This window comes from Pecten maximus, chromosome 4 (assembly GCF_902652985.1).
Source record: "Pecten maximus chromosome 4, xPecMax1.1, whole genome shotgun sequence".
Classification (NCBI taxonomy): domain Eukaryota; kingdom Metazoa; phylum Mollusca; class Bivalvia; order Pectinida; family Pectinidae; genus Pecten; species Pecten maximus.
Genome location: NC_047018.1, coordinates 22041599 through 22056698, shown reverse-complemented (window position 1 = coordinate 22056698; position 15100 = coordinate 22041599). Strand labels below are relative to the sequence as shown.

Sequence of the window (15100 nt, the reverse complement as noted above, 5' to 3'; positions counted from 1 at the left end):
CGACAGTGGATACCGTGATAGACACATTATTGGTTTTTCTCTCTAATCTTCACAAACCACGACAGCAGCACGTGACGCTGTTCTCGTGCCTTATCACGTATAGAGTCCTGCCATTCAATACAATTGTTGCCCACTTTTATTATGCTCTCTTGTTTTTGTCCGTCTGGGACAAAGCTCTGTTTGAAGTTCCAAAATAATCCTTTACTATCTACAACGAGTGTTGGCAAAGATAAGCGGAACTGAAAACAAACCAATTTGTCAAGGAACCCAGATTTTCCTTTCAATTATGCGACGGCACTAGGCCCTTTCTATGGTTTTACGTCGGAGTATTATTGCTATTATAATCCACTTAGCCTCGCGCACAGTGCACGCGCGATCAAAAGTAGGCACGTTTTCCAATTAAATTCCGTCACCTTAGCCTCAACGATACTCATATATCGTGAAATTTTCCGCTGTGACGTGCTGTTTTATGCAGCCTGCCATTTGGTGATTGACGGACATACAAGTACGTCATCAACTCAACCGAGCACTTGTAAGTGTGCTTATCTCAATTGTGTAGCCTACACTTGAAAACGTCCAGCATTAAGTGTATACATAATGGACTATTATTTGTATACATAGTGTCAATTTCTTTGTTGATGTAGGTGTAGTCATATATTTAAACAAAGAAATCGTCACCATTTTGCATTTTAGTTTTTGCTTAATGGAAAAGTGAATGCAGAAAAATTTAAATTTTTTAGCAGCATACAACAGTCGCCGTTTCAAGTTTTTCAGAATCAACATTTTACCTGTTTGATATTACTATCATTATTTTGTCAGAAATAAATAAACGCCAATCATATGTCAGTTTACCAAAGAATATTCAGAACTTTACCATTCGTTTCTGGACAATGGAGCTTCAAAATTGAGAGGATGGAAACGTTTTTGCGAGAACCTTTGCAATAAAGTGATTATCCTAAAACAAAACAAAAACAAAAAACAAAAAAACAAAAAAACGACAACAAAAAACAAACAAAAAAACGCTTTTGTAATATGAAATATCAGAGATGTTTAACCAAGCACTTACTAAAAACTTCCTGACACTGAAAACTGGTTTTAGATTCTCTAAAAATATATAATTTTGATTTTAAGATGCATGATCGTATTTATTGTTAATTGACGCCAATATAATGTAGAGTGGTAATAGAATAACTTCATTTTAGATCAAGGTCTGCTACCGTAGAGACACTTTTACAAAAGATTGCAGACCTGACGTATTATGATATACACGATTAATAATTTGTTATCATGTAGATCTTACACTCTATAATTTAAACTGCATTAATAAGCCGAATGATAAATAAACTGCATCATATAGCTGCTTCCTCTTTCTTAGACTCGTCAGTGATGTTATGGGACAGACGTGTGAACATCCATAAGGATAGCGAACAGAATATGAAAAGCTTAAATAAATTGGAAAATATATAGCATGGAGGTGCACTATCTATATATGTGTCCGTTTGAACATATTAAGAAATGAACGCGCTAAAGTGTTTCGGAAGGAAGCAAAATGACAGAGTGAAAAGCCGGATATCCCCAAATCCAAGAAATACGCGTCTTGAGAGGAACGAAGATTCTGTATTACGAATATTTCGAGTGATTTATTTCTAGCAATATCATTGCGTGTGTGCAGGATATAAATAGTCGACCTAGTTGTGCTATTTCCGGTAGAATTGTTTTCTTCCTTGATATAAATCATTGTTTTGGGGACTTCCTGGTTTCTCAGGGAGATAATGAACCATACTGAACCATGCTATGATCGGGTTCAAAGTCCACCTGATCAAATCGCATGTGGTCCGAATACATTGTAAAGGTATTTCTTATAACAAGATAGAGTATAGCACTATGTATTGATACATATACATGTAGATGTTAATACTAGTTCAGTTTTTTTCACTGTGTCAAACAAATGTACTTACATGTCTTGGTTCATATATGACCAGTTCCATTCATGTTTCAATTGTTCTTAAAAGGTTTTGTAACAAAGGAATTTTGCCCAGGAATCAATTTGACGAGGTGTTATTTGTTGAAATTTTAGACACAACTTATGATTTATGTTAAAAAAACTCAAAAGGTCCCAGTGTGTTATTATCTACGTAGTGTTGCCCACAAGAGGTGTACAACAGGTTTCACATTTGAAAAAAGGATATTATATGCGCAAGAGCGTGATTTACTACAAATTACAACGTCAAATATTAAGGAAATATTAAACAATGAAAATGTAACGCAATCTTAAAAATGAAAAAAAAAAGTTCAAATGTTGATACACAGTTTTAGCTGTCAATATCTTATAGAAGGGATACACCCACTTCCGGTTCTCATACACCAAAATAATTTTGTTATTATTTGGCATAATATGTTGAGTAATGATGGTCAAAGTTTAAGAAAAATCAAGAATCGGTAAATTTTTCATCTAAGCGTCAAGTTGCGGGAATGTCTATTTTTAGAAAATCCCAACAACTACAAGATTAATGATTAAACCCAAGAACACATCCAAAATTCCAAATGCATTACAACGATGCAAATGCTTGTTCTTTGTTATCATCATTTCAAAGATAAGCAAAAACACTGAAAATACTGATATAATGATATCGTAATTTTACCTCAAAATCGATCAAACAAGAGCAAAAAGTAACAAAGAGAAGAATAATACCAGGTGCTCCGGGAGATTAAGCGTCTTCTGCTTAATCGACGACACCCTGCAAACAAATCTAGGTCACGACGACAACCCCATACAAATCTAGGTCACAACGACACCCGCCATACGAATCTAGGTCAGGACGACACCCGTTAAACAAATGTAGGTCACGACGACACCCGCCAAAATAAATCTAGGTCACGACGACACCCGCCAAACAAATCTAGGTCACGACGACACCCGCCAAACAAATCTAGGTCACGACGACACCCGCCAAAACAAATCTAGGTCACGACGACACCCGCCAAACAAATCTAGGTCACGACGACACCCGTCAAACAAATCTAGGTCACGACGACACCCGCCAAAACAAATGTAGGTCACGACGACACCTGCCATACCAATCTAGGTCAAATCCATGTTAAGTTGTATTATCAGGAACCATATCATCAAGCATGTCTGACCTCATATCACACAAGGGATTACAAATCTGTTATGTAAATATTTAGTGTGGTTTTGACATCGGGATCAAGAAATACATAAAATTGTGAATGAGATGCGTCAGAACAAATCTCTTTTTTCAATGCCTTTGGTATTTTATAGCTTGATAATAGTTGGTGCTTTGTTTGTTTTTTGTTGTATTTTTATAACAACTATGAACGTAATTTAACTTTTCGATTTGTTTATTTAAAACCTTGTCATTGTATGCTTGCTGTTATTATGAAAGTACGTTTATTAAAAATTGCCTCTGGAGATACACCAAAGAGGTTCTTCCATAATATGTTTTTAATCTCCAGCATTGTCACGCCACTGTTCAACTGTCAACATAAACAATTGACGGCAATAATACAATGATAATCTACCAAATCTTTCACAAATTTCTTTCGTCGTTACAACATAAACACTAGAGTACAATTCCGACAGAAAATCGGAAATACCCGAGTATTACTCCAGTGGAGGCGATGACCGAAAAACGAAAGAAAGTGGTACATTTTGTGATACTCGCATTGAGCTACTTGGTCTTACGAAGAATCGTCACTATCATCGCCATGATAATATGATCCAAAAGGACTTTTGTCATCGTCCCAGTCGATAGCTTGGTGTCCATCCTCCTCCTCTTTACTCTCATTATGACTTGTATCACATTCTACTTCTGTTTTCACCTGTCCAATCATCTCACCATTTTGATAATTTACTACGCTGTTAAGGAGATTTATATATCGAATTGTTAATCTAAGAATTTCATGTTTGCTAAGTTTTTTATCTGGTGGGTGAGTTGGAACGAGTTTGCGAAGCTCCGCAAAAGCTCCATTGACGTTTTGCTGTCTCCATCGTTCTCGGCTATTGGTAAAAACGCGCCGATGTATTTTCCTGATCGGTAGGCCATCACTGTCTGTGTCGCTACATCGGTTCGAATGCTTCCGGCGGAGATCCAGGGCACATTCCTGGGTCCCAACATCAGATGTACTGACACTCAACCCTCTAGGGGACAAAAGAGAGTAGGGTACACTCTGAAGACAGATGAATCCGGTGTCTTTTCCCTTGTTGTCCGTTTCACAAAAAACGTTATCATCACTTTCGTCTTGATCTCGCATACAATTGTCGTCCTTGTCATCAGACACAATCCGGTAGGTGTCGTTGTGGACATCGTCATACAGCGTATCACTGCTTGCACTGCTTGTACTATATGCCAGCTTCATCCGGCGATTCACACATCCACTGAGGTCATCAATACTGTCATGTCTCTCCTGGCCAATATACTCTTGTCGGTCGTGATCTATTGAGCCTAGTCTGATATGACCTATTGACCCTATGCTATATTGTGACGTCATGCTAGAAGTTGAGATGTTGCGATTTCCTCTGGTAACACTGAACGCATTATCCGTCCGGCTCTGTCGTCTTGAAATTGGCATTTCTTCCCACTGTAGATATAAATGTACATAAAGAATAAAATAATTAAACAGTTTGTTCAGAACAACGGTTTTTAGACATAATACATAGATAAACACAAATAGCCCATGTACATAGTAACTTAAATGATACCAAAGCACATTCATGGGAATTGTCATGCTACTCCTAACGTATTTCGAATACCTCTGTTTGTTTTTGGCAATCTAAACAATTCCAATAGCCATTGATCTCTTATCAATTCCCTAAGTTAATGAGACGGATTTACGTATAAGTACTAAGTTCTTGTTTCTGAATCCTTTCATGTTTTGTATAATGTATGTATTATTGCAATTAACAATGATGAAATAAAGTTTTAACTTATCTCTAAAGTTTGTCATTTGTAATCTTTTTTGGAGACGGTAGCATTCCTTTGGCACTTTTATATAACAGCCTTTGTTACCGAGTTATATTACCATCCTCTACACTATGGGGCGCCGTTTTACTATTTATTCCCATTTGGTGATATCACCTATTCATTTTCAAATAAGTGATATCACCCATTCGAATAGGTGATATCACTCATTCGAATAGGTGATATTACCCATTGGAATAGGTGATATCACCAATTGGAATAGGTGATATCACTTAAAAATATTCTTAAGTGATATCACCTATTCGAATGAGTGATATCACCTATACGAATAGGTGATATCACTTATGAAATTTTATAAGTGATATCACCTATTCGAATTGGTGATATCACCTATTCGAATGAGTGATATCACCTATTCGTTTCATTAAGTGATATTCGAATTGGTGATATCACCTATTCGAATTGGTGATATCACCTATTCGTTTCATTAAGTGATATCACCTATTCGAATGAGTGATATCACTTATTCGAATTGGTGATATCACCTATTCGTTTCAATAAGTGATATCACCTATTCGAATGAGTGATATCACCTATTCGAATGGGTGATATCACTTAATGAAACGAATAGGTGATATCACTCATTCGAATAGGTGATATCACCTATTCCAATAGGTGATATCACTTAGAAAAGTTCTTAAGTGATATCACCTATTTGAATAGGTGTTATCACCAAATGGGAATACATAGTAAAACGGCGCCCCATACTACACTATTTCATTATTTCTATCTACATCATTACACACTTAACTCTACAAAACTTCAACAACAACAATTTAACGATGATCCCTTTCACCAGTAGCAGTTACTTATAACACCAACAATTTAACGGTGACACCCTTTCATCTGTAACAGTTACTTATAACACAAACAATTTAACGATGATCCCTTTCATTTGTAGCAGTTACTTATAACACAAACAATTTAACGGTGACACCCATTCATCAGTTACATTTAACGACGACTCCCTTTCGTTTGTAACAGTTACTTATAACACAAACAATTTAACGGTGACACCCATTCATCAGTAACATTTAACGACGACTCCCTTTCGTTTGTAACAGTTACTTATAACACAAACAATTTAACGGTGACACCCATTCATCAGTAACATTTAACGACGACTCCCTTTCGTTTGTAACAGTTACTTATAACACAAACAATTTAACGGTGACACCCATTCATCAGTTACATTTAACGACGACTCCCTTTCGTTTGTAACAGTTACTTATAACACAAACAATTTAACGGTGACACCCATTCATCAGTAACATTTAACGACGACTCCCTTTCATCAGTAACAGTTACTTATAACACAAACAATTTAACGGTGACACCCATTCATCTGTAACAGTTACTTATAACACAAACAATTTAACGGTGACACCCATTCATCAGTAACATTTAACGACGACTCCCTTTCGTTTGTAACAGTTACTTATAACACAAACAATTTAACGGTGACACCCATTCATCAGTAACATTTAACGACGACTCCCTTTCGTTTGTAACAGTTACTTATAACACAAACAATTTAACGGTGACACCCATTCATCAGTTACATTTAACGACGACTCCCTTTCGTTTGTAACAGTTACTTATAACACAAACAATTTAACGGTGACACCCATTCATCAGTAACATTTAACGACAACTACCTTTCATCAGTAACAGTTACTTATAAGAAGAGCACGTGTCGTTCATGTGTATAGATAAAGTTCATTGGTCAATACACTATGAAGTCATGGGTTTTTTTTACCGAAAACTATTAATATCTTTTTGAAGACCGAATATAGTCATGGTCTTATCTATTTGCAGGAAGCACATATTATATTGAGATAAGCACTATAAACCTACAAAAAATAAACGTTCATACGGAAATTCAACGGAGACATAGAATTAGGTCTTACATCCTGATGTCATATACCGTGTACTGGGTTATGACTGTACGGTTCATCCCGGAAAACATGTTTTGTAAATAAGCACTTCATATAGCCTTCACTCCACTAATGTTACCTCACCAATGCGCGAAGTGACGAGGCATGAAAATATTGATATGAAAATAGCCATGCTAAAATTAGTATTAGCATGGTAATACATTAAGCAAAACTGTTCAAATTAGTATTAGCATGGTAATACATTAAGCAAAACTGTTCAAATTAGTATTACCATGGTAATACATTAAGCAAAACTGTTCAAATTAGTATTAGCATGGTAATACATTAAGCAAAACTGTTCAAATTAGTATTAGCATGGTAATGCATTAAACAAAACTGTTAAAATCAGTATTAGCATTAAAATGGCACAGAAAACCCTAGTATTTAACACTGCGAAAAGTAGCAGTGTGCAAAATAACATGAAATAACACGCCGCGAGTATAAAAATCTGTAATTAACAAAGAATGGTTGATACAAAATAAAGATACTGTCTTTTAAAGTGAAGCTTCGTTTTTATCAGTTTGTCAACTACAATGTTTACTGAGAAATGTCCTTCATATAATATGACGTACATCATCGTCCAATGACGTCAGTAAATTATATACACAGTGTAGGGGAACATAACAATATAGATCTCATACAAACTATTGTAATATGAGCTGGAACAATCATTGTCCTTTTAAGTTATTTAAGTTTTGGCTTGGATACCCACAATAATGTATTACAGTGTATAATACATACAATTATACATGAACAGCAGGTTTGGGAATCTCCACTAAGTCCGGTGATTTGATCAAATAAGGATCACTGATAATGCTGGATTCCATTCCATTCTCCAATGACTTATGTGTTAAATAAAATCATTTTCTTTTATCAAAAATTATCTGTATGAGTACGATAACTTATCATCCAAACATTACACGAAATATATTCCTATATAAAACATTAATTTGGTGTGATATAATTGAATTTAATCACTACAACAGTGGACTAGTAACCGTCGCTCTCCTCGTACTTATAGGCTTTGTGTCTTAGCAACTAAGAACGTTTTCCGTGAAATGGAGTTGTTAAAACCTAAGACACTGATGAGTAGAGGCTATATTCAAATACTTATTTCAATTTCTTTTAATTCGCCAATATAAGTTTTGTGATTATGCGCTATTGTATATATTATGCATGTGTTTATGCATTATTTCAACAGCAAAACTGAATTTAGATGTTTTTAAACAAATCATTTATTTTTTGTACATACAATTATTCATGCAGTGTAATTTGAAAATTAATATACATGTATTTGTTGTACTTTCATTTTCGAGGATAGAACAAAATCGTGAAAATAGCAAAATATAAGTTAAATATGGTCTATATCCTAATTTCCACTTTGTTTTCTTTATTTCAAACTTAATTTCAGTAATACACTAAAAATTGAACCATGCAACAAGACACAGTGCCTCAAGTTTGTTGGGAAATATATTGAAATGTTTACTAACATGTAGGTCGACTATTACTCGTGGGACAAGGGAGGGGGTCCTCTAACCCACCACCTGTTCCTTGACGGTAAACTATATGGACGTCTGTTTAGAGAGGCGTTGCTTGTCGTGGGAGAGTTGGAGCGCTGGGCCTCATGGCTATATATGATATACCAATAAACTAATATCTATTTAATCTATACATATATAGTATGTGTGTAGTGTGAAATAATATACATTAAATTTATCACGAACCTATTAATTAAGAAGAATACATATCAACTTATCGATACAGTTCACCGTTGCAATATATTATTTTTTTATACGTCTCTAACTGATTATTATTTTTTTCTTAGTTTTGAGCTGAATAGAACATTCTACACATAATGATATTAGAGGTATCACTAAGCACATTCTACACATAATGATATCAGGATTTTCACTTAGCATGCTCTACACATAATGATATCAGAACTCTCACTTAGCATGCTCTACACATAATGATATCATGACTCTCACTTAGCATGCTCTACACATAATGATATCAGAACTCTTACTCAGCATGCTCTACACATAATGATATCAGGACTCTCACTTAGCATGCTCTACACATAATGATATCAGAACTCTTACTCAGCATTAGTCTAATGTTATTACATTTGTATATATGCAGTAAAGCGAGACTTTTGATATTAAGAGGTATACGGTATGTTAGTGATATCTTATTTGATATTATATTGCAGTACCCACCTAAAGGCGAGTGCACTAGTGCACCGGAAACAAAAATAATGTAGTGCTCTAAACATTAGGTAAAGTATTGAAATATTAAAAAAGCATTCAAAAATCTATATTGATTGAGGATTTGTATTATTACCATTGGCTTAAAATGATCATGTTTGTTGTTAACCTGTTTGCTGTTTGAGTATGATAATATAACATTCAATCTCATCATTTATGTTATTCTAACAATGCGTGCGTGATTGGTCTGCACGTGTGCTGTTAGCGCGGACCTAACCGTGAGATCACGGACAGGATGGAAATCAGTGTCAATGACACGTGCAATATTGGCAAGCAGTACGAAGAATCGTCATTAACCTTTAACACGCCAGAACACTTCTAAATAAACTATATTTTAATGTCTATCTGTCACAGTTTTCAAATATTTCCAGATTTGATGTGCTATATTTACATGATTAGAAATCTACGCTTTTCATCCTTAAGTGTCTTGGATATCCATTTTTTATTTTATTTTATTGAACATTCAAAAAACACTGATCGTATACCTGTGCTCTAAATACAGCCCTGTTAATTAAATCAAATTGAAACGATAATCTAATTAATTAAGGTTTTTGAACAAATTTAATGATAATGTTAGTATAATTTTTATTTGAATCTTCAGCACAAATATCAAAATCAGAGATTTCAAATTGATGAAAATAACATATTTATAGGACTTGTCTATATTAATCTAAATTTTTTAAAAGATACACGATATTAGTTGGGGTAAATGTTTCCAAAAAATGATTTTGATTACGTTACTTTACCAGGTATGTCTCCTTATAAAAATAAAAATAAAAAAATGTTCCGATGACGACACTAATCAGCACCTAGACGCCATAAAAGTGTTACTAGTGTAAATAGTTAAAAGTATATTGTAATTTTGAGTGAGGAGCAGTATTTCGGTTCTAAAAGTTCAAATGTAGTTTACATGTAATATGCTTATTTTTGTTTCTTTATGGATTTTATACATCAAGGCGAATATGTAAGAGCAATAAATTATCATCATCACTACTTGACTGTCAAACATGTTTTATTTATGTATTATATGGATGGAAGGACGATAAAACGATGTATTTTTTCGCAATTTACAAATAAGACATAGTTTTTTTTGTAAGTCTGCTAAGGTACTGTAGCTGATAAAATAATATAAAAATAAACCTAAATTAATAAGAATTAATTTAAACAATTCTTTCCAAGATTATTTCAGAACACAACGTACGCCTTCATGTGTGTGATCAAAACGAAATCCAATATCAATAAGAAAATGATTCAACGACGGGAAATGTCCATTTTTTTTTATTATTATTTCTGTGGTGAGGTAATGGCTTAATTCATAGCTTTCCACGAACAATAGCTAAATGTTGAATCCAAAGTAACAATCGAAAAGTTATTGCTAACTGTTTTAATAGAGGTTTGGCCGATATTGTATACCGTGACCATTAACAACCCGTGCATGTGCTTGTCATATAGATATCATGTAACCTCATTTACTAATTCTTAGCATTATTTCTGTAGAAGACGGAGACAAGGTAATTTGTTATTTTTTTCTTAAAAAGAGGTTATTCAACATTCCATAAACCACTACGGGGTTAGCTTTCCCTCCAACATCAATAACAATAACAAAAAATCTAAGTAATAGACTTTCACTGTGTAATTACGGTATATTTCATCTTCATATTACATTTAATATTTCCATTCATTATTCAACATGATAATAGAAATCAAAACTGACTCGGAAGATTCAAAGTTCATTGTCTAATTTCTCAAACGTGAATTAAATCGCCTTTTAAACCCTTGCACCCTTTATGTTTTCCCTTCCACATGTTATATATATATAATACATATAAAATTGCCAGGACTGTTCTACAGCCATTCTATAAACAAGGAGACGGATTTACATAAGTACTAAGTACTCGTTTCTGAATCCTTTCGTGTTTTTGTATAATGTATGTATAAAAAATGTAGTTTAAACTAACAGACGAAAAAAAAAATCTTTGTGACAAATTTCGCTTAGAACTAGTATATTAAATCATTTTAGATAAAATCTCGTCGCGTTTTGTTTTATAAACCTGCTAGATTTCAAAAGTATGTAAGCCTAGTCATACTTACTCAACAAAACGACGTATTGATTGATAACTTCAGATGAAACCCCAAAAAAGAGTAAATTGAAAAGTTAGTGTTAAGTTGAATCTGAACAACAGTGCACATATGAACGTATTTCTTATATCCTTTTCAAACAAGTTCCACAGGATTTGTAAAATAGTTATAAAAAAATTAAGATCGTAACAATAAGTTTGTTTTTGCAAGATGTCCACAAAGTTAAGAGTGTCTGCCGCTGATCCACTGATATTTTTTGTATGAATCATCACAAAGCTGAAGAGGTTAAACTTTATTGTTCCAAAATGGAGCCGCAAGTAAGATATTAATGTTTTAATTACATGAAACAGTCTAGGTTTGTAAAATGTATCCTGGTGAATGTCATCATACCATACATTATCTCATCAATCGTTTCGTTTCATTCCATCTCGGATTACCCACACGAAAAATGGACCTACTGTTTCCCGGTGATGGGATACATGTTCGCAGTTTTTTTCCACTTTAGTATGTTACACAACTTTCTCTTATGATTGACAGCTGTATCGATATACTGGTATACGAATGAAGACCGAATATCATTTAAAAAACTTAAGTTTATAAACAAGTATGGCATTTTACAGATAAAGCGCTGTGATGATTTGCTAGTTTTTGCAGTACAAGTGAAACTCCTTAGTGGCGACAAACAGACTCTAGGGCTATGTGTCAAAACAACCTGGTGTAAGGCTGATGACGGACATCGTGTATGTGTTGTTTAAGCTGAATAATTTTTGATAATTCCATAGGCATTTTTCTTGTTGACATTACATAAGATTTGACTTTTATCTCAAATATTTTCCATAAAACATCTGTTTGAAATACAGCACATACTCTTTTAGAACATTTTTAGCATACCTTTTAAAAAGCATAATCTGATTTATGCGATGTATACAAATTTTATTTCCTGAGAGTATGGATATTTTTATATTACAATTTTTTTTTCAATTTATTACTAAATATTAAATTACCGTATTGAAATTATAAGAAAACTTGCTTGGTTTTGATTTTTGGTCTACGATAAAACAAACAATACTTTTATAGTATCTGGGAGAAAATCAGCAATCCTGTGCTATCGTTAGTGTTGGCATTCTATCAGTTGACACATTAGGATCATGTATAGGCTTTGATTAAAGTCTACATTAGATCATCATTCAGTAACATAAATGTGCCAGACAATATGCACAAGTGTATCGATTCAATTTCAGTAATGGTTTCTTTGAAGAAAAAAATAATTGCCATGTAATATATTGTTTTAATTCCTTATTATTTTATTTTTATTTATTCGTGTATTTATTATATATTTATTTATTCATTTATTGTTAAACGCGTGGCGTGAAATATAACAGTAAGACAAACAACGAAATGCAGTTATTCGTTACCTGTAGAATAGTGTACAGCTTCGCTTGACTTGGATTTGTAATTTTAAATAAACTTCTTGCAGCGTGATAGTGTAATGCTATATTTGTTTTCCATCTAGATATTGACATTACTTTTGACCTTTTTCGAGTTGATGGTCGCCTCCTATGATTAATACTTTAGGTCCTTAGCATCACTGATGATTCATAGATGGACGAAACTACTGTATGGTGCAGCTTAGTAAGCTCTACTGTATGTAACTCTCGGATATTTATTATTTTAAGATACTTTGACTACGTGTACTTTATGCTACTGTAACTAACTATTGTTTGACTTGAAATTGTTATTTAGAAATCATTTTTTAAGTACTTTCTTACGCAATATTCTAAACCAGATATCACTTTGATACCGTTTCCACGATTCTATATAACTGTATTTGGTGATCCATATTATATTTATGTAGAGCACACTGTCGATCTTATCTAAAGCTTAGAGTGTTGGTAAATCTATCAACACCTATCTTATAGTGGTACTTTTTTAAAATCTTAAGTGTTTTATTAATAGCATAGAAATGGTGAGCGTGGATTTAAAACAAAGCCGTTTGTTAGATTTGTTAGTTTAAAGGAATTCCGTCGGGAACCTCGTTTTGTCATATCAATTATCTAGATAGAGAACATAATTAATTTTTTATTATAGCGAATCTTAAACAAATTGTCATCTGCATCAGAGAAATATGGATTCTAATGAATTAAAATGTATTTATGGTAAGGTTCCATTGTCCGAAAACCTATTTAAAATCTTATCAAATTGGTAAGTTCTTTTCTTTGTGGCTGCGATAACTATCTCGATTTAAGGTCTCTTCAAGAGAAATCGGTCTGGATAAAAACTGTAACAAAATCTGAAGCCGAGGTTAGATTCTATCTAACAAGCAAATTAGCATAGCGGGCATTAGACGTTTTCGCCTGCCACTTGACAACGAGTAGATAAAAGTTGTATTTTAAGAGGCAATAATTGACAATATTTGTTCGGAGATTAAAATTCGCAAACATACCGCCCCACCCCATACCACCTGCAACATTCAGTAAATGCAAAAACTTACTAAATACGATCCTGGAATTTCTATTGAAAACAGAATGTATAAAGAAAATGTGTTTTATTATTTGCTGTTTATTTGCAGATTTTAGAAATAAGATACGTGGCTTGTCAAACGGTGTTTAACGTCTGCCGTCGGCCTTACATTTGATTGATGTATTGATGTACATTGCGGTATACTTTACATCATCACCTTTCTCAGGGCTTGAGCCTGTCATGACACCCTGTTACACTTCCCCATCTCCTCCCCTTCCCTATCTCCACCCCCTCCCAGTCGACAATCGTCCCACTGTGTCGTTCTGCCCGTATATCTATTCCATCGCGTAAATAAACATACAAGGAATTCCTCGTGCATCAGAGTTGCACAACATGAGAGCGTGACGAGTATGAAAACATTCTTGCCATGTTAACTTACTTTTATAAAAGAAACATATACATGTAATTATAATGATATTGATACCAATGAGTTACCTATTTTAAATGTAGGATAAAGGCTCATTCAACAATAACATTTAATATCGGCTATACACCAGGTAAATTCATTGATAATATAATCAATCGAAGTTTGATGAAAATAATTATTTGCGTAAATCATAAAGACAGGAAATATTAACATAGAAATAATAAAATACATTTAGCAATGGAATAAAAATTAGAATGGGTCAAATTTGTAAAATATTGCTAAAATAGAGGTTTACCTGTTGGTTTCCCTGCATACGACGTAAGATCCCTCCAAAACACTATCGCTTTCTAAAGTGTGTTCTGACGAATCATCGGCTTCATCCAGTCCTGATAGATGCGGAAACAAATGAGCGACCGCCCACGTGACTCAGCCTGTCTCGCGCCTATTCGTGGATTTATTTTTCCTCTCCAGTAGCCGCAGATATGATGACGCGAAATTATGTTTGATATTTCAATCTCTTATCAACGAGAACGTTCCGGAAATGGTCAACTTCAACACGTCGCGTATCCGTGTATTGTATGGTGGCTAGTTCTTCCCTTTAGCCCAAAGTGCCACTTAAGAAGGATTTAAGTGTAGAGAATTCCCAGTAAAACAAAGACAGGGCGGACAGCTAAACCACTTAACTTCGGGTTTATTTATTTTGAAAAGATATAAAATGCTTGATCGGATTAGAAATTGGTAGAATTTGTTTCCGAATTCTTTAATTTTAAATCTGTAATTTGAAAAAAAACATAAGATTGTTTGATAATCGCGTTTTTCTATATATGATTAACAATATCATGAATAATGCAGTCAGTTACCAAAATTAACAAGTATGGCACATGATGAACGAAGTTGTTTTGTTGTTTAATTTTAAAAAGTTACATATGT

General features: G+C 33.8%; 1 protein-coding gene across 1 annotated transcript; it reads right to left on the bottom strand.

The window, feature by feature from the left end:
- Positions 1–3342: 3342 nt before the first annotated feature.
- LOC117325508 lies at positions 3343–14597 on the bottom strand. Its single transcript, XM_033881777.1, has 2 exons — positions 14466–14597; positions 3343–4599 (listed from the first exon to the last, which is right to left on the bottom strand). The coding sequence occupies exons 1-2, from the start codon at positions 14481–14483 to the stop codon at positions 3700–3702; spliced, it is 918 nt and encodes a 305-aa protein (XP_033737668.1). The 5' UTR covers positions 14484–14597; the 3' UTR covers positions 3343–3699.
- Between the last annotated feature and the right edge of the window lie 503 nt (positions 14598–15100).